At 42.7% G+C, this 21,767-nt stretch overlaps 1 protein-coding gene across 1 annotated transcript; it reads right to left on the minus strand.

Moving 5' to 3' along the window:
- Positions 1 to 16,048: 16,048 nt before the first annotated feature.
- On the minus strand, positions 16,049 to 20,462 carry LOC137266295 (cytochrome P450 26A1-like). Its single transcript, XM_067801781.1, has 5 exons — positions 20,328 to 20,462; positions 19,176 to 19,670; positions 18,175 to 18,609; positions 16,297 to 16,603; positions 16,049 to 16,086 (listed from the first exon to the last, which is right to left on the minus strand). Exons 1-5 carry the CDS (start codon positions 20,460 to 20,462, stop codon positions 16,049 to 16,051), a joined length of 1,410 nt encoding a protein of 469 aa, XP_067657882.1.
- Between the last annotated feature and the right edge of the window lie 1,305 nt (positions 20,463 to 21,767).

The raw sequence follows: 21,767 nt of genomic DNA on the forward strand, positions 1-21,767 counted from the left end.
TTTCGATGCTGAGGCAAAGGCACCCCGATGACCATATACAGTGGAACCGCTGTATAACTGCATCGTCGACAGCTGCCTTCGCTGGATCTCCAGCAACATCTAGCGTCCTCGAGCACGGCGACCAAGTCAATATCTGAAGAGAGTCAGCGAACGATGTTTGGGACACTTTGGGCAGTATTCGAGTAGCATTCTCAGAGCTTCAAAACACTGATGTAAAGGGCAGCGGGGTAACCTAGTTGTTAAAGCGTTCGCTCGTCACACCGAAAACCCAGGTTCGATTCTCATGGGTAAATTGTGTGAAGATATTTCTGTTCTCCACCGCCATGATATTGCTGGAAAAAGCGGCATAAGACTAAATACACAATCCAGTCAAGAGAGCAAAGTGGGTGAGATGTCGGGGACCAGGGGTGGCAGACACCGGCCGGGTCCAGGGTGGTACCTGGAGGGGTATTCCAGGAGGAAGGGCCCCCTAAAGCCAACGAATGACTGCAAATTCATCTTCCGACGTATTTTATTGTGATTTTAAGTGATCACAATGTCTATGTTCAATGTTTGACGAGAGATGTATCAGTTTTGTCGCGAGAATATGCCATAAGTAATCAAAGTGTGAGTTTCAAGCCAAAGACTGAGGCCCAAAGTCATGTTGGTCCCAATGGCATCGGTCCAAGGTTCTCGACCACGTCTTTCCCAAACGTCTTAAAATATGTTACTTCCTGGCACTCGACCTTATGGGGATACAAAGACTGGTTGGCCCTGAGTCCATGTGTCTGATTTCCGGCATCTATGTCATACTAGGGCGTTGATCTGATGTTTGGCTAGCGCTGTAAGTCCGGCATTTGTCCAGGGAAGTACAAGAAGGGACAGACACAGATAGGTGCATATAGCAATATTAGTATTAAATTTGTGGGATTGTGTTTATTGGTTATTGGCGCTAAAAGCAATATTATATATTTATGCCTGTTCGCTATAGATAATGTGGACAGCCTCTTTTTGATATGAGAAAATATTCATGTCCTTATGGTCACTCAGCTTCCACAAAGTGCCACTAACACACGATTAATTAAGTTGCCCACTGGCGGTAGTAGCGTTGTGGTTTGAGTGTTCGCCCGTCGCGCCGAAGACACGTTGTTACTGTATCAGGCCGGCAGTTTCAAATTTCTGGTTGCCCTTGTGACCTTGAGTACATTATTTGTTTTTTTATTCTACAGGAATCATTCCCGCTGTTTTTTCTTCCTGGTATTTCAGCGGTTTGAACATATGAATGACAACACCAATCTTTAACAAATCGAAACGTCTCTTGAGCCGATTTTGAAGAAACAATGTGTGACTATGTACAGTGAACTCTATTTGTTTGCGCTTAGACTTTAACAAAATGGGTCTGCAGATTTCATTCAGAGTCTGCAGATTTTAAAGCCCTCAGACGGCAGGAGGCCCTCATGGCCATCTGGCAAATTAATGTATTGCAAACAGTGGGTTTCGATTCCCCACATGGGTGCAATGTGTGAAGTTAATTCCTGGTGTCTCACGCCATGACATTTCTGAAATACAATATCCCCACTCACACACCCATTACACTCACCCCTGAAGGTCCCGGGGTAGAATAGGCCTTCAGCAACCCATGTTTGCCGTAAAAGGCGACTATGCTTGTCGTAAGAGGCGACTAACGGGATCGGGTGGTCAGACTCCCTGATTTGGTTGACACATGTGATCGGTTCCCAATTGCACAGATCGATGCTCATGCTGTTGACAACTGGATTATCTGGTCCAGACTCGATGATTTACAAACCGCCGCCATATAGCTGTAATATTGATGAGTGCGGCGTAAAACTGAACTCATTCACTGTAAGAACCTTTTATTGATACTAGTAAATGCTTTGTGTACCGGCGAAGAAGGTTTTCATTTCATTCCGTCGTACTAGCATTGTGACATCGTATGTAACAGTAGTGTTATAACAAATGTTCATCTGTAACGTTGTCTTCTAATCACTTTCTCCGAAGGTTTGTTTGTAGTGCCACCGTAGCATTGTCTAGTTCCACCGGAGTGGTATCTATAATGGCACCGCGATGTGGTGTAAAACTAAACTCATTCACTCACTCTTAGATGACCAGTAAATGTTGCTGAGAACCATTTCTTGCCCCGGTTTAGACGCTAATCTCTCCGTGGGTGTGAGACAATAGTGGACTTTTTATCACGAAGTATTGCAAATTATACTGCAACGAGAGCAATCATTAGACAAAAAATGTGTGGGATTGACTTTGGCCTTCAACACACAAATGAGTCTGATTATTATTTCATTATTTACTTAAACCTCGTGTTCCAGATACCTGTTTTCAAAAACACATGTACTTGTAATGCAGATCGGGTTGTTTATAGGAAACGATGAACGAAATAGCACGTCTTGAAATTTTGCGAGTGTACCCGATTAACAGCATACCCGGATAAATCTCACCCCCACGACCTGACCCCCCAACACATTAGTTTGTTCAAACATCAGTGTCCCCCGGGGGGAATTGTCATATCCATGGTGTCTGCCATCAAAAGACTGGGGCAGCGTTAGACGTGCTCTGTACACAAAACACTAGACCGCCAGTGTCTCTACAAGCATAAGTGTACCCTCCTGAGTGCCGCACAAGCCGCGATATTTGCTCGTTTCATGACGATAAGTGTGCTTCATAGAAAACATCCACGCGCGGGGAGCTCGTTGCTTTACTGTCGTCGGAATTAGAGGCACCCATTGACATGCGTAGCGAATATGTACGACTAACAATCGCATTGCTTACATTGAACAAACTCTACCTCAATCGCTTGCTAACAATGTGGACACAAATCTAACGTCATGGTGTAAAATAAGGTTCAACTTCCAAACCTCAGCTTTCGATCTCAAAAATAAACCAAAAGAATTAATTGTGCATATGTGCTTCCACTGGTCCAATCGGTGGAGTTTATTGCGCCAGTCCTTATATAGTAAACAATAAAAGGGTCGCGCAAATGATGTTTACCTCAATAACAAGATGTAGAACACAAAACATTTTGTTTTCTATGCAGCAGTTCCTATCACCATTCATGCAACATAATTTGATCAAATTGTCCAAATATACCAACAATACAATATATTGCTTCCAAGGCAGAAAATGTTATGTTAAATGCTGCCCTTCACTATTTCGCGAAAGATCGTGAAAAAATAACAGTGTGGGAGGGTCACTACTTTTGCACACTCATGGTGGAAAAATCCCCGCCCCTCCCCTCATCAACCACTGTTCCCTTACATCAATATTTTCTTGTATGCCTGCCAAGTGAATACAAAAGTATGGTCACAAAAGAATGCTGGTTAGCAATACATTTCCGAAACGCAGGTAAAACCTGTCTATGTTCTGGCCAATGTTCAACAATATTTTTGCAGTGCTATCAAATTCCACGTTCCCGACGAAAGGATGGACGTATGCTTGTACGCTATTGTGAACTTTCCAGATCCACCTGTTTTGTTTCAATTGCTTGTCATACCTGTGTTTGTCTTCTTACAGGGGGACTCTTGTCGAGTGAGCGAGCAGTCAGAGCAAACTTAGTGTACGTCGCTGATGACATTGGCCATTTGCTTTTCCGAAATATTTTCCTCCGAGATTTTATCAAAGATGAAAAATGTTGCGTATCATTAAGCAGTGTTTGAAAACAGATACTGTTAAACTTCATTGCGTCGAAGTCGGAGGGAGCTAAAGGAACCCTTCGTGTCATCCGATGAATAGGTGAGGTAAGGTGAAATGGGGTTTAGCGTCGAACTATATTTCGTTCAAAAACGACGTGCATGCATGTATATGCGTGGCTGATTGTACTAGTCCAGACTTACGTCTTAGGTCTTACAGTGCTAGCTCACTGAAACACCATGTCGCAGTTAAGCATGAATACCCCACACACATTATTCTGACTCCGAGACGACCAGTCCTTGTTTTACTCAATATAGTACGATAAAATATGGTACTTGTTGGTCCCTGCCTGCCACTCGGCATTAATGGGTACAACAAGAACTGATCGACTCGATGTGACTACAGTGTGTCCGAGTGGAGTATTACCAGTCCTTGTTTTACTCAATATAGTACGATAAAATATGGTACTTGTTGGTCCCTGCCTGCCACTCGGCATTAATGGGTACAACAAGAACTGGTCGACTCGATGTGACTACAGTGTGTCCGAGTGGAGTATTTATATTTAGCTGCGGCATGGTATCTCAGCGAGCTAGCGCTATAAAACAACCTGGGCTCGCACAAGCAGCCACACATACACACGCATGCACGTTGTAATATGAGCGGAATATTCTCAAGTACGACTTTAAACCTCATTTCACCTTCATATTAAACGCCATAGCAAATTCCGGAAGTGACTTCATGGCATATATCGCTCCATCGCTCAGGATTGTTTTCGAAATGGAGGGTAAAACGATTAAATTACTGTTGTGAGCCTTACGAATCTGACTGACTGACGAGTTAGAACAGGTTATAATAGAATGATGGCGGTTGGCTAACTTAGTGAGTAAACGTTCGTATATTACGCCGAAGATCTAGGTTCGATTCCCACATAAGTAAAGTGTGTGCAGTCCAATTCTGGTGTCCCCTGCCGTGTATTGCTGCAATGTTTCTCAAAGCTGAGTAAAACTATACTCACTCACTCACTCACTCACTCACTCACTCACTCTTATAATATGTAGTTTTCAGTTTTATTTAGGTCAATGGAATTGGTTAAAGGACGTAGAATGAAACTTCGTCACGATACCGTCGACAGTGATTTGGGGCAATGTCATCGCGAGGCTGTCGAACTGATGTGAATGTGATGGGCGCAACGCCGTCAACAGCATTCCAGATGTTACAGGTGTTACATCATGGCCTGGTATGTAATTGATGTAGTTGTTAGACGTTCACCACATCGGTTTTGATTTAAACATATTTGTTCATGGGAATGGTTTCAGTACAAGTTATTCCAACTTAGTGAAACCCTCTTCTATTTACAGTTCTTACATGCAAAAGTGAAACAAACTATATGTACAGGGATAGAAAGGAATATACAAAAGGAAAATAAGACATTTACATTAAAGCAATATACTAACTACATTGTACACTAATTATCATAAACATTATATCAAGTCAGTACCACAAATTATACCACTGCGTCGGTGAAACCCAGCAAACTGTTGACAAACCTGGAAACACGATTCTACCGTTTTCTGCTTGGCCAAGGGACGCGCATCTGAACCTACATTATTCGGCGCCTCAGACGACTAAGTCAAATGCGCCCTTGACTTGAAACTTTCAAACTTTCAAACTATCATGGTCCGGATTACCATCATGGGGCCAACGGGATAGGGTGAGTGAGTGAGTGAGTTTAGTTTTACGACGCATTCAGCCATATTCCTGCTCTGGAAATAATAGAGTCTGGACCAGACAATCCAATGACCAACAATATGAGCATCGATCTACGTCAAAGGGATACGATGACATGTTAAAGGGTCAACGAGACTGACCACCTGGTCCCATTGAAGGCTTCGTACGACAAGCAACTTTACTGAACATTTATTCTAACCCGGATCCTCACGTGTCCATCGGGATTGCGAATAGCAAAGCTTCACTGTATTTGTATAGGCGGAACCAGAAATGTTATATGACCTTTGAAACTCGTGTGCCCGCTCCGACATTCTGTATGAAGAGTCTTTGTACAAACGGTTACTGCTATAGTAGTACATTCGGGTTTCGTGGTGTCCGAGCAAATGTTAGTAGCAAGGACAGATACTCAAAATTTCAAAAACAGACGCCGGTGAAGAACTTTATTAACTGTGTGTGGGTAGCTCAAAGTTGACAAATTCACACCAGACTTCCATGACTCATACTTAAGTCATTGTAAATTGTCAAAAACACGTCTTCACTGTATATTTTCTTTGTGCACATTCTGACGATGAGACATTCTCATAATGAACATAACATGCTTCTGGTGCACATGCTACTTGGATGACAACTGTTTCTAATAGTGTCAGACACCTGTATACGTCTGGCGATCACGAGGCGGAACAGCAATAAACACGACCAGGTTTGTTTGTTGTTTAACCGCTGCACTCAACGATATTCCAGCAATAAGGCGGTGGTCATAAATAAAGTAAATATTCAGGTCTGGACAAGACAATCCAGTGATGTATCATAAGCAGCGATTCACGTAATTCCCGTGCGATGACGCCCAACGCACCGACCCAGATCACAGATTCCTGTTACGATACCTATAAATTTGTTTTGTTTTTTGGCGGGTTTTGTTCATAAAGAATATCAATTCTAAATCGGCTCTACACTGACACGATCAGGTGATGACATATCCCTGTTGTCCCTGACCTTCCTTCGGGCAAGGGAAGTAATTGAGAACCAACAGGTGTTGAAATGAGATTGTATTCAGTATTCTTTCTCTCTCTGTAACACACACATAACCCAAGACGACCGATCAGGTGACTGTGTCACGCCGATCGCCATTGTCTGTGTGACGTAGTCGTGAGGAAATGTTGATATGGTCAGGGGCATGCGCTCTAGAATAGTTTCACCGGAAATGAGCTTGATTCGATAGGGAAGTGGTGCTCCGCTACACCCATTACGTCCACACAAACCCGGAAATAACCGCCCGGTCGCTCCGCATTCGCGGATAGGTCCAGACCTGTGTTCCTAAAACAGACATACACAGGGCTCTGTCGTGTCCCTTCAGTCTAACACAATAAACCAAGACGTTATGTATACAAACACAACGCTAAAAACAGAACAAGTCGACGTAGACAATGGTGTTTGCCAATCACGGAACCTTTTCCTGAAATCTGCCTCTTAGTTCTCGATAACAAGTGAAAGGTTTCGCACTGGATGTGTTGTAACTTGTCTATTTTCCTACCTGGGGTTTTGAAAGGGTCTTTGAGGTGGAGTTGATGACGTCACCGAGAAATGGCTTCCTCTGAAAGAAAGTAAATATATATTACATGGAGAATAATACCACTTACTTTTTAGATTTGTTATTGTTGACTGAAAAAAGAACCACGTTCACGTGCACGTTTCCAGATGCTGGTGTGAAATGTTGAGACTGAGTACCTGTCTATATTCAGCGTCTTGCCCCTGGAGCAACACTTGAAGAATACAACGGTACCCTGTAACAGCCAACTGCAATGAGGATCAGATGGCAAACACCTGTCACCATGGTCCGGTTCAGCGATTTTAGAGCCAAAATAGTGGTTAAAGCGTTTGCTCGGCACGTCGATGACTTGGGTCGATTCTCCATATGGGTACAATGTGTGAAACCCATTTTCTGGTATCCCCCGTCAAGATATTGCTAAAAGCGGCGTAAAACTAAAATCATTCACTCACTCACTCTTACCACATGCATGGGTTACTCAAGCACTGTGCACCCAGGGTTAATGATTTATTAGACAATACCATAATGTTGGGCATAAACATTTTTCTCCACTTTGAGACTTTAGAAACATCCGTATACAACCTAAGGTTTTTTCTCAACACAGCCACTGTCTTGAGGCCACCCATAGTTCTAGAACAGCTACCACGTACACTGCCGGACAAAGTTTATTACCTTTAACGTAATTGTATAAAATCAAAACCGCTCGAAAAGATTTGAACCCAAGCAAAGAACATTCGCCAAACACAACATGTTCCCGAAAACAAAGGAGTTTTCCGAATCGTGAAAAACGTTGTTCTATATGCATGTGCATATGATTTTAGTATGACTACCTATGTTGGACAGACCAGGCATACAGTAACCCCATCAAAAAACACACCATGAATATGCCAAGAAGTACGCACGCGCAACGAAACAGGGCGGTCGGTATGACCTATTTGGAGGTACTAAAATATGGAGGCTATTATTAGTACAAGTACGCTATGATTACTTCGTGTCGCGAGGGTGTTTACGCATTAAATGAAACACCCAGAACAAGTGGGGTTGGTCTAAGCTAACACTCATCACGTACCGCACGTGCATTTGTTACACTGTTCCAGCTACTGTGCTTACGCCCTTGTAATACAAACCAGTTACATCGATTTGAAACAGTTACTATAATCGCTAGTTAAACAACTTTTATCCTAAGTTGTATAAAATTCCAAGACATAACTGTTCAGTTGCACGGAAGGTAAAATCATGAGGATTCGCAATCTTAATTACCCCTCTTTATTTGCTTTTTTGTTTGAAGTTTGTAGTTTCCACTGCAAACAGACCATGACTGATGTATAATAAAACTGTCGAGTGACGTAACGAGTTGTGTCCAACAGCCATATCTTTACAGACTGATGATTATGTCAAAGTCAAAACCATTCTGAAAACAATAATATCATTTTCTTAGGAGAATATCCCAGTCGCCATATATAACTGGAATATCACTGAGTGCGGCATTAAATAACAAACCATCCAACAAATTTGTCGGGTTTTTTTTTATTCTCAGAGGCGAAATAGCTCAGGTATAGCGAAAGTCTGAATTGTATCTGAATTGTGGTGTGATCGGGTAGCTCAGCTGATAAAACGTCATCTCGTAACGCCGGATGTGATTCCCGCAACCTAGTTACGTGTCTGGTTCAGTAGTCCAGCTGAAGTAAAACATTCCCTTTGCATGACCGCACTGGGTTGACTACAAAGCTGCAAACAATGGTTTATTTCAAGATTTCCACCTTAAAAACTATTCCCATTAAGAAAACAAGAGAAAAGCATGGACAGTTCTTCCTGTCACCTGTCTTTCCTTGCGACAGGATCTGAACCACTGTATTTGTTGACATACGACCCTTGTTGATGATAGTTCAGACCACGGTGCCGACACCACCCCATGTGCTGATTAATGGCACATAGACCCAGACAGGGAATTACCACACGATGTAACAAGTTTATTTTCAATTGCCTAATGTGTTACAGTCCAATAAAGGTTGCTGCATGAACAAACATTGACTTACCGGCCCACCATTCTCTCACCTGGTCTTACTCACCACAGCGCCACCTAGTGCGAAGTTTTGGTATTATTTGAAATAACATTTTAAGATGTTTCAATATTGATAAAATGTGTCTAAATAACTGTTAGTTACACGCCCACTCGGAAGGTTGGGTTAGGAGCTATTGTTTGATTCGGTGGTCACATTAGAGAATGAAAGCTTAAATTTATATGTTTAGCACGAACGTGAGTTCAATTTTAATCCCAGACACGGGAACATGTTTTTCATATGCAGTCGTGCCGTGTATTTTTTAAAAGTAGCAATCACGTCTAATGCATGCATTTGGCACGTAGGTTTTCCTGTGTTGTCTGGTGTGTGGTAATTAACCTTTGTGTGCGTCATCAACAAAGATTAATTCAGTAGACACAATAACAGTTCCACTCCTGTCTTGTTTCACGGATGCCAGTTCGGTGCTTCTTGTACTGATGACTTACGTCTTTTTCCCTTTAGTGTTGAAAAACACGACTGTTCGTCTCAGCTAATAGTGTACCCACGTCACTGACGACACATGAACGGTAACTTGTGATAGAGCAATCGGATATATTACCGAGAGTGACCAAGGTGAATAAAGTGTTCTGTGGTATAACCTGCCATGAGCAGAGTACTTGCAGCCTCATTGTAAAATGTCTGGCGTGTAACATGACGTCACGTACAATCTCGCGTGAGGATCATGTGACTGACATTTATGCTCTAATTACTCCTGCCGACGTGAGCAGTGGAGTGGCATTAAAGATCATATTCACCATATAGGATATTGCATGACGGTTTACTGAGAGAAAAACAGGTTCTAAATGTCAAGAGCTACTTCGCTTTTTTCCGTTCGTTGTAACACGAGGGGTGTAAGCTTTTCATCGGTAGTGCATGTAATGACATATTGCTGTGCACCTGGTTTTACCTCAAGTGTACCCAGAGAAGACAGGTAATGAGTTCCAGGGTTCAAGGGCAAGCGAGCCAGTATGCCAGGATCTGGGTCGGCGATGTCGCGCGTGTTGCTGCTGCTGATATTCTAGATGTTAATGGTGCTGATATTGGTGTTGGTTTTGGAAGTTTTGGTGATGCTGATGTTGGTGTCCGTATTTGTAGGTGTTGTTGATGGTGCGTGTGCATGCCATGTCGCCGTTCTGTCACCGGTGATGAGGGTATATCGCCACTGAGAGATGGTCGAATGTTCAACGTAACCGGAATGCATGAACATTGTACATTCTATCAAACTGCCGTTTATCTGGTCCAGACTTGACAAGGACAATACACCTCAGTCACGCATTGCACCATACAAGTTACGTATGGGGTTGGGAGAGGGAGTAAGGTGTTAGCCCGCTTTAAGTACCGTTCCATCAGTATAAACGTTTACCGATGGTGGGAATCAAACCCGGATTTTCAGCGTGGCCAGTGAAAATTTAACAGCCTGCCTATACAACTCCCCACGAATTTGTTTGCAAAACGTGAAGTAAAAGTTGAAAAGTACTACCATCCATAACAAACGCTTACTATCACATTTATGCAAGAAAACGCGTTTTCAACGTAAATACGTAACCCCAGTCTGTTAGGCCTGTCTCAGCAAAGATCCGGGTTAGAATTGATCTTCAACAACCCATGATATCTGTCGTTTGGGGAGACTAACAGGATCAGGTGGTCAGGCTCGCTGACGTGGTTGACACCAGCCATAGTGGTGCGTAATGCGTAGACTGATGTTCATGCTGTTGATCACTGGATTGCCTGGTCCCGACTCGATTATTTTCTAACCGCCGCCATATAGCTGGAATATTGCTAAGCGCTGCGTTAAACAAAAAACCAACCTGCCAAGAACCAACAAACTGTTTTAGCAGCAGACTAGAACAAAGTACACAAACCTCGCGGGACACAATATAAGTAATGTAACTGGATATCTATACTTATAATTTCAGTGCCTCTAGGGTATATCTTAGGTACTACTGTTTAATGTTTCGTTTAAGTTTATTCCGATGCTTCACATGCACCCAGATCATCCAAGAATTGTCCACAGTGCAACGGCGTAATACAAACCACGTGATCATCTGTAACCAATCAGCGGCGCTATCAAAAACAAATCTGTAATGTTATTCAACGTGCGTGCTTGAGTGACCTTTATCTGTGCTGTTATTGCAAACACATCACGACTTGGACTGGAAAACAAGTGAACGACCTCTGTGTGTTCTTGCGAGATCTCACGAGATTCGACGAGTTGATACACAAACGATTCAGCCCAGGGTTTGTACAAGGGCAATGCAAAGTAGCCCAGCGGTTAAGGCGGTTACTCGTCCCACCAAAGACACATATTGAGTTCTACATGTGTGCAGTTTTAACCAGTATTCGCACTGTCTCCAACCTTGATAATGCTGGAACCGATCTAACAACAAAGTAGATCACACTCTCATACGAGCGTTTACACTGATCTCAGCAGTATTACATCAATATCACGGCGGGGGGCACAAAACTAGGCTAACACCCCCACCCCATTCTTCCATTCCTCTTTTTTTCCATGTCTTGCTTCCGGTAGTGTCATTGTGATTCTTTTCTAAACTAACACATATCTAAAACAAATAACTATATGGTATGTTTATCATTTTCGTCCGTCAACAAAATTTGAAGTTTTGAGTGATAACGTTTGCAACGGCCTTGATTTCTTTTCTTAATATAATGGTTCTAGGGTGTTGTAAAACCCTTTAAAATGTAACTGGATAAAGTGAACGTTTCGAACGGTTGTGCACTGATCTGCGCGATTTGAATGCGATTACTTGCATAAATAAAGTAAGCGAGTTTGACCATCCGATCCCGTTAGTCGCTTCTTACAACAGGCATATGACTGAGATATTGCCGATGTGACGTTAAATATTAACTCACTCACTCAAGATAACTTCCAACCCATTTCTTCAGGGTTTGTCCAACGCTTTGTTTTTGTTTTAGAAATTACCAAAAAGTAAACGTTTAGGGGTCGATATAGACTGATACTGAGTGGTTTTGATAGGACACAACAATTCCTGTAAACTGAAAAGGAGACCCGTCGACATGTGAGATTCATGAACCTGAACCTGGGGAAGTCTGTAGTTGTTTAACTTACAGAATCAACTAGTGCTAGGGTGAGTGAGTGAGTGAGTGAGTGAGTGAGTGAGTGAGTGAGTGAGTGGGGTTAGGTTTACGCCACACTCAGCAGTATTCCAGATTTATGACTGTGGTCTTTAAATAATTCAATCTGGACCAGAAAGTCTAGTGATAAACGCTCTGATGAGCATCGATCTGCGCAATTTGGGTACCGATGACTTGTGTCAACCATGCCAGCGAGCCTGACCAACCGATCCCGTTAGTAGCTTCTTACGACAAGCATAGTCGCCTTTTATGGCAAGCATGGGTTGTTGAGGAACTACTCTGCTCCGGACCTTCATGGGTCACAGGGCCAAGGGAAATAATGAGGTACAGGGACTATGAGATAGGAGCTAGGGAATGTAAAATTGCTCAGATTTGTTGCGCATTGTACTGAATAACCCGCCGTAGTGTATCAAGTTCTCAAAACAAAGATTGGACCGAATTATCATCTGACCGGTGCGTTGTTTATAGGTACCCATTACGATGCTCTGGGGGCGGAAACGACTGCGTACTTGATTTTCCGCGAACTTTGTATCGTCGTAAGATGGCATCTTACGGGGTGTTTTCACGCACCTGTAAAAGATCATGCATTTCATCCTTCATCATGAATATAGCATGTATAAGGTCAAAACGTCAGCTATACAACCAACGACCTTGACATTACATACACAGAAGACGTAGGCTACGTTAAAACGGAGCAGCAAAAGAAATGTGATTACTTGTTTGAAAGTTTAACGGCAAAAGAGACATGTCTGCCAAAACCTGTCATTGTATTTGAAACTACGCATGCGTTACTTGACAGGCCCTTGTCTAGACATTTAATCTGAGTTGTATGATGTATATTTGGACGTCGGTGGGTTCCTTTGTGTTTCTGCCAGCGATATCGGAAGTGTTTGTTTTTAAACAGTTATCAAAGCTCATCAATTCGCCTCACAACTGGATGCTTGAGGCAATTATTGTGTGTGGCTTCTGACTTACAGTCCTGGTTTTTTGTCTGTTGTAATTGTATCAGTGCTGGTGGCGATAACTTGGGGGAAATAACTGTCATAAGCCCCACTGAACAGTATGTCAGTTATATAACGGCTTGTCAGTTTGATGAGTGAACAAGGAAATGACGTTGCTACTCCTTCACCACTGCCCGGCGAAGAACTCGCCACATGAGTACAATGTGTAAAACCCATTTCTGGTGTACTCCTCCGCAGGCACAACGGCTGTGTGTATTCATGGAGGAATGTGATATGCACAAACCGGTGAAGAAGAAGCTATGGATTCCTGTAGGATATTTCCAGAACATCATATCTCTGTCTGTCATGATGGTTTCTATAATGACGTGGCCACATCCGTTGTATTGTAGGCAGAGATGCAGCGATGGATTCCATTAGAACGGCACTACAATATCAGCTTTCAGTCTGCCATGACTGATGTGGTTTCCATGGTGATGTGCCGATTCCTCGTCATCGTTTTTTACAACAAACGTTAAGACTGTATGGGTATAATGGTTTTGTTTTCCGACTTGCACGATACCTGCCTAAGTTTGAACGGTATCTTTACATAGGCTTATGACAATCGGAGGACTAGGGTTGTGCTGTATTACGGCAGTCTGGGTAGTGATGTCACCTTGTGATCATAATTATGGACTGCGGTACAAGACACAGACTAGTTACCGGACTCGTGTATTCGGAATACATGGATTGCTCACACTTTCAATCATTGTTTTCCTTGTTTCTGACGATTATTTACAAGCATAATCTCCGGCATAGCATGTGGGATACGTGTCAGTTGAGTGACGGTCGAACGACACGGGCTGTATGTGCAACTAATGCCCAGAAACATCTGCAGTGTGCACCGCACTGCATACAGTCTAGCCCAGCAGCACGTGCAGGCGATGACGTAACACTCTTGATCACGCTATAAACACCTTAACACTTTAGATCCGTTACCTGTCAAGGATTTATGTTGAACCCGCTGTAATATGTAGACCACCAAAATATTTACATCTTCAAACACACGTTGTCCACAGCAACGCCCAACATCGTAGTTTACAGGGGAAACACAGATATGACTGCACCGGTTAGTACGAGAGAGGGTCATTACTGGTCTGGGTCATTGGCCTGTGCTTGTGACTCATGTGTTTGAAAAAAAACATTCTAAGGAGGTAGCTGGATGGCCTGGCGGTAAAGGTGATCACCTTCGCCAGGTTCGAATCCGCACATGAGCTCTCATTTCTTGATACATAATTGTACATTTACGCTTGTCGAACACCCCGTTCCCTCATCCTTCCTACAGTGGCACGATGGTGTAGCCCGGTGGTTAAAGCGTTAGCTCGCCAGGAGGAAGGTCCGGATTCGTCCCGGTACGGGCATTGTGTGTGGATACCACTTGTGGCATGCTACCCCACTATATTACTGGTAGAGTTGTGGTGTAAAACCACTAACTCACTCACTTAGTGTTTACCATAGGATGCGGTGAGTTAGCATAGTGATTAAAGCGTTCGCTCGTCGACCCGAACACACTTCCCTACATGGGGAAAGGTATGAGTACAAGTACAATGTGTGAAACCCATTTCTGGTGTCCGTCGCTGTGATATTGCTGGGTTCTTGCTAAAAGCGGCCTAAAACCAGACTCACTCACTTACACGCTCACTTTGCCCTAGGTTGCTCTATGGTGGTCACAATATGAAATTGCTCAAATATGCTGTGAGAAGCAGAGCCCTATCTAAGGGGTCTTTCCCCTCTTGCAATGCTGAAAAATGTTAATCATGTCTATATTCCTAAATTAAGAATGGTCGGCAGCTAATCCATTTTGAATGCGTGGTGTTCGTGCTTGGGAAGTATGTAAGGGGGATTTTACACGCGATTCCACGACCTTCTACGGATTAATTACGAGTATCTCAGTCTAATAGTGTGTTTTCCCTAAGATTAAAGGTACCTTATTTCTGAACTTCTAAACGTTGGGTTTTATATATATTCCTCGTTAAAACGAAATCGGAATAAAGATCACAATCGGACTTTATGTTGCGGGAAAAAGGTCGCATGTAGCAACTATCGGAATTGCTGAATGAGATTACCAATATTGTTTAATTTAAGTTTGCAAGAATAAATGGACTGACCTATATTCACGATGGGGAACACCAGAAATAGGCTTAACACATAGTACCCAGCTGGTTGTAAGGGGATCCTGCTGTAAGGCACGGCAATTAGCTGGATCGTGTACGCCCTGCGCCCAGCCTTTGCGCCCCGATCATTGCTCATGCCGTCACGTTCTGGTTTTTCTGGCTCAACCTTTGCATTGGTTTACATTTCATAACATCTCGCAGAGATATTTGGTATTATCTGTCTGCGGATAAAAATAACACTCATTCACTCTCAAAACACCAAATATAAAAACTGCTAAGTAGACGTATTTTTATTGAAATAGCGCATGGTGTTTGTCGCGTTTACAAAAAACACACAGGGACGATACAATAACGTTTTCAAAGGCTTAAATAACAATCAGACAAAAGGTAAAAATATGGCACATTTCCGCTGCGCGGATATCACAGAAAAACAGAAATTACATCACACAGATGTCCGTAAGTGTGTAACACATCCATAGCACGTGGGTCTTACATTATGTATCTCATCAACCATGCAGGGTTGCGATCGTCAACTACAGCTTTAACCAACAGACCTTGTATATTGGTATCTACAATGAACTACTACTAATATTGAACTACTACTAATATTGCCGTTGTGGATCACTGGGTCGGGCATACAACAGAGCTCTGCCTGAACAAATATTAATTTATATGCAGCGGTAGAAATTCATCTACTCGTACGTCCGTTTCGCACAGTCATAGCACTACGTGGTAGATTTACCATTGTCGCCGGGTATTGATCTGCGTAACTTTACGACAATCAAAAACATTGTAACGTTGATATTGGCGTATCTTTACGACACACGTGTCACTAAACTTCTTAATTTACTACGACTGAAGCACAAGGCGTAGAGTAGCGTACAGGTCTGAACACAATGGTTCACAGAGTTGGACAGAGCTAAGATAAGCTTTTGTATAGCCGGAACACAAATATTTGCTAAACTTGAAACAATGGCTATAAGCGAGGCTTTGCAATTAGTCGTAGCTTTATGATTTGCGTAAGATTATGACGCTCTTATCGCTAAGATCGCCTACGGTACTCTGGTCGGTTGGGACTCCAAGGAACAGCTACCTACGTGTCATGCTAACGATCATTTCAGCCTTGGGTTTGACACTGGGAAACATGGTGATGCTAGAGTCCTTCACAATTTCAACATTCCACGTCCTCATCAAATTAATGATGAACACGCGCAGCAAGATGTCGGCGTATTCTTTACCCGGACAGACCCGGGAGCCACCCCCGAAGGCGAGGAATGCAGGCTTGGTATCTCTACTGAGCCACCGGTCTGGGTTGAAGCTCAGAGGGTCTGTGATAGCAGGGTCATTCTCATGGGTTTCTCTGATCCCGGCTATGACTCGCCAACCTTTAGGTATGTAGAAGTTCTGAAAAAGGAGGGGTTCGAGATAGTAAATTATATATCATAGTAAGAGATTATAGAGTGCGAGTTGTGTATTTTTTCATATGGACATGGTGCCTGATGTAGCTAGAATGGGACGGCGTAAAATAATATTCATTCACTCAGTCTCTACGTGCCTGGAAAACAGCCAGATGTGTAGTTACATTTACGATATCAAATACAATACAATAAATACAATACAATACAAAAACAATACAAAGAATGTTAGTGAAAATGTCATTAAGATAAGCAACAGAGAAGAAACGAAACGAAGACTTGCGCATCACAATAGATGTCAGTCCACTGACACGTGACACAAAGCGTGAGAAAACTACCAGCTTAAGCACGTTCTATTCAAGTCAGAACAGCTTACTTTCTCTGTTCTGAAAGTGGTGCAGAAAAAAAACCGCCCAAGGGAAAATAGTTATTGGTTTACACGTGTTAATAAACGCAATTCAAAATCACAGAATGACATCCTTTATAACTATAGCTAGAGAGTCATCCAGTTGAGATGCACTCGTATTCTAAATCCCCACTTTGTCCTGTCGACTTACACCGGCCACCACCTTTCTTAAACTGGTCAGTCAACTTTACTGCTACGGCAAAGTACATGGGGCTCTACATACTGGTTGCTGTATTTTCCCCCCACCGCGTCCCTCTAGGTTAAGGTGTCAGGCTACGCTGAGAATAATGTCAGAGAAGAAATACTGATCTCTGTGCAGAATCATCCGAAGCAGAAGATGCTCTGGCCGAGACCACCCATGAGGCTAAAGGTTGAGGTGACAGGTGATATCAGGCTATGTCAGGTCGTAACGGGGTCACACTAGGTCATATCGGGTCATGTCGGAACACCTCGGGTCATATTGGAGCACATCGGGTTAAGTCGACACTCCTCGGGTCACTTGTGATGGTGACCGTATAAAGGTGGGTGACTGCCTTAAAGCTATATTTAACACGAATGTTTTTAAGGGCTATCGTATAACACGTTGCAATTGGAACGCATCAGAAAAGTGAGTGAGTTGTTTTCACGCCGCGCCATTTCATCTGAGATGCAATTTCATCTGAGAGAAAAGCGATTTTGTTTGTTTATTCATTTATTTTTTAAAGAAAACACAATAGCATGATTAAGGAGATACCACTATATATATATATATATATATATATATATATATGGGATTTGAAGACTACCAGCGTATTTTGAATATTGAAAGGATCTTAATGTGTCAGCATAAAACTGGGATTTTAATATGTCAGTATATAGTTTTATGACGCTCTTAGCAATATTCCAGCAATATCACGGCCAGCGACTATGCGGATGACTGTTGAGGCAAAACCTGGGTCTGACGAGCGGACGCTTTAACCATAAGATTACCTAACAGTTAATAAGAAAGCTGTTTACAATATAATGGAGAAGAAACCCCGTTTGAGTAATTAAGTTATCTGGAACGCCGTGTATATTATTTGAATATGTGTTAGTGACTTAAACTTCCTATGCAACTGTAATTTTGCTATGGTATTTCGGGCTTTTGAATCATTGTAACACAGTGGAACACTCACATTGATACTAAAGGCTTCTGTGACAGTTCTGTAGAAGCCGCCAACAGGGGGCATTAATCGCATAGACTCCTTCAGTACTGCCCGGATGTAGGGCAGACCGCGCACCTGCTCCAAAGTGATATCTTCAGGGGCGTGGTCTCCACCAGTTCCTCCCACCAGTCCCGCCTCCTCAAGTTCCACGTGTATCTTGTTGACAACCTCAGGGTGCCTGGCAAGAAGGTTGATGATGGCGAACATCCCCGAGCCATTGTTGTCGGCTCCGACAAACAGCAGTTCAAAGAGAGTTTCCAGCATCTGCACCGAGGTCTGGGATCGCTGAAGGTTTGATGTGGGCTGCATCGTCTCTGCCAGCACGGATGTCTGCTTATTGCATGTGTTCTCGGTTTGGGAGATGTTTTCCATAATTGTCAACAGTCGTCTCTTCGCGTTGTAGGCCTAAATAGAAAGGAAAAATAACTCAAATACATTGCTGCTACTTAAATTGACTACAAAACATTAATATTTGACATATGTTTAACGACTGTTGATGAGACCGTATATACTTCAATAATAGAGCGGGGGCACTTAAACTGTAACCCGAATGCGCCGTTATTCGAAGTACTGGGTTGGGAACCGTATAATGTAGATTTTGCGTGGTATTCAGGAGATCATTCTGATCATCTGGGATCTTCGTTTCACATTAAGCTGATGCACAATGATAAAAATGACAATTTGGTGTGCAAATAAAGCATTAATATGGTGCAGGTTAAACATTAATCTTCAAAAACCCATTCTTTTCGTAAGAAACGATTGGGGGATCAGGCTCTTTGCCACAGTGCTATCATCTTATCAAAATTAATCGATGCTCATGTTGTTGATCATTGGACTGACTGGTTGATTATTCTAGGGACAAATATTGAGAATATTGCCGAGTTCGGAGTTAAACAACAAAACCAACTGAAGGACAAGGGCGACAATCAGAACATTCATGCCCATATCTTTGCAGAATAAAGATGGGTTACCTTATAATAGCTTGTGCCAGGGAAATACACAGGGAAACAGAACAAATTGTCTGTAAATTCCGACAGCAGACTTCGGATCTCGTCGAGCTGATCCGGTGATAAGTCCATGTCGAGCAGGAAGCGTGAGGCAACTTCCGCCGAGAGAGCTTTGCACGCTGGGTAGATATCGATCACTTCCTGTTTGTCCCATTTCAGAAGGTGCTGGCTGACAACCTTGGAGAATAGTGGTACGTAGTTTTGGAAGAAGTCGCGAGACAGATACTGAGTGAGGTGGCGCTTCCGTTCACGATGATGGGGTCCAGACGTGGTTGCAATGGCACTGTCACCGAGGAGACGTCGGACAGACACGGGGTAGAAGGACCTCACCTGGCGACCCTCCATCTGTATCAGCTGTTTGATGTTTGCCTCACCAGTCACTCGCACAGCAGGACACCCGAACAGGTGCGTGCGGAAAATGGCACCAAACTGCGTGCGACGTTTCCGGAAGAAATCATCCTGTAAAGATGGAACGTGAATTTTCTATTGAAAGTATTGTTATTATTCCAACCAGAAAGATATAGCGGGTTTAACACACTGGGCATATAAATCTCGCGAGGCGCTACTTCTGGTACTGAGCTGGCTCCCGTTGCCCTTTGCGCGCGTGTGCGAGACTTGAGACGGTTCTCAGCTTCGTTCCGGTACCAGATTTCCGGTGACAAAGGTATATTCAAGAACCAGCTCTGGTCCCAAATTGCACGACCGCCCAATATGATTTTACTAGATCGGACGAAGTGTACATGGTTTTGTACATGTTTTGTCACTGGGAGTTCTATGGTCCTACTTGCGGGCCCTATTGAATCCACGTAGAAAGTCGAACCCGCTTTTGGGACTGAGTGAAAGTAGGCTTTTCCACAAGGCTATCAATACCCTATACATGACTGATAATCGCCATATCATCTCCGCGACCGATATCGGTTTGAGTTGTCTTTTGGAGTGCATTAAAGCTGAAACCAGTTTGGAATTTTCGTCAGTCTATGCAAATTCCGCAAAGCAGTGAAAGTATCATTAATTTAAACTTAACCAATTATTGTAAAGTAAAATAGAAGTAAAATATTCAATATGTTCCATATAATATTTAAACGCATCAAAACCTATAAAAATAGTCAGACGAACCTTCTGTGAAGCAAGCAGATGGGTCTCGCCAAGAAACGGCAGGCCACTATTCCCCGGGGGAAGAGATTTGCCATCCCGTGGGGAGTGACACGTCAAAGACCCTCGGTGCCAGTATGCCAGGAGGCAAACAGACATGACAAACAGAATACAAGTGACGAACAATGACACAAAACCATCATCGACATGGGTTGACCAGGCACGAAGAAACACGGATTCCATCATAGTCTAGTACTTTTACAACGACTGATGCTGTTACAGGTGTTATAAACTTTTTAGCTCATACTCGATATTTATACCGACAGTATTCCCGTCATCAATCACATGACATTACACACGTCGACGTGCTATATGCATACATTATCCACACATAGTTCCAGCTGTCATACACTTCTTCAATGGCAATCCTACAGATTTGTACATCCAAAGCCTCAGTCGGTCAGAAAAGGGAGGAGTTAAAATAAGCTCCGCCTTTCCCCTCCCACTTCGTGTTGATATATCGACTGATAATGGATTATTGATTTGTAAACAAACTGGGGATTTATTTATGAACATTTCTATTTACAGCTGTTTTACAAGCTGTATGAAAGATCAGTGAAACACTGTCATACTTAGTACAAGTATGCTCGTATAAATGAATCGGGAAATTCGTCAAAATATGGACCAGTATGAGACTAGCAGCAAATATATGCAAAACTTTTGGTAGGTAAAAGTATTCAGAATTAAATAAACGAAATAAATCCGACTGGCAATTTGTTCATAATAGGGTTATTTTTCAGAAAAATACATAAACGGCTGGTAGTGTAATAAATATTAAAATCATAATTATTTGAATAAAATCTGATATGAAATGCTATTGGGTCCCAGTGCTCAATTCCAATTTGGAGGATGAGACAAAATCGCTGCTATTTCACATTCGATTTTATATTTTGTCATGAAATTCTGCATCTACCAAGTATATTTACATTTGAAGATGGTTTGATGATGAAGAACTGTGGTTAGGCGAGTAGTACAATTATATGCCGCTTGTTTCAAAGGGTGAGATCACCAACTATAATTCGGTCAGGCTGGTGATTCACATTAGATGGTGGGAATGTGTTGACATGTCTTTCAGAGTAAATTACACATTAACGTCTCAAGTCATTGTGATGTGCCAGTTAAAGCAATGTACTATTTCCCTTCCACATTCACGACTAATATCAAGAGATCGGGATGAAGGGACGTGGAAAGTCCGTTGAACTGAAGAGGACACCCTGACCTAGATACAACAAAGCTTATATACGTAAATACTAAATAGGTAACTCTGACCTAGTTTTATCATGGTTTTTGATCCACCCATTTTTATGACGTAGGTTTTTGTGTGATGTGTTGGTTCAAACAGTGCAAATGATCATGCGACGGTGAACGTGACGTTTTAAGAAATCAGCAGTGAAGTTCTTTCAG

Source organism: Haliotis asinina, chromosome 15 (assembly GCF_037392515.1).
Source record: "Haliotis asinina isolate JCU_RB_2024 chromosome 15, JCU_Hal_asi_v2, whole genome shotgun sequence".
In the NCBI taxonomy this organism is placed as follows: Eukaryota; Metazoa; Mollusca; class Gastropoda; order Lepetellida; family Haliotidae; genus Haliotis; species Haliotis asinina.

Coding starts and splice junctions, on each gene's coding strand:
- LOC137266295 (XM_067801781.1), bottom strand. CDS start 20,462: ATGTCTGTTTGCCTCCTGGCATACTGGCACCGAGGGTCTTTGACGTGT. Junction 16,604..18,174: donor CAGAAGCCTTTAGTATCAAT/GTGAGTGTTCCA, acceptor CTCCTTTTTCAG/AACTTCTACATACCTAAAGG. Junction 16,087..16,296: donor AATGATCGTTAGCATGACAC/GTAGGTAGCTGT, acceptor CATTGTGTTCAG/ACCTGTACGCTACTCTACGC.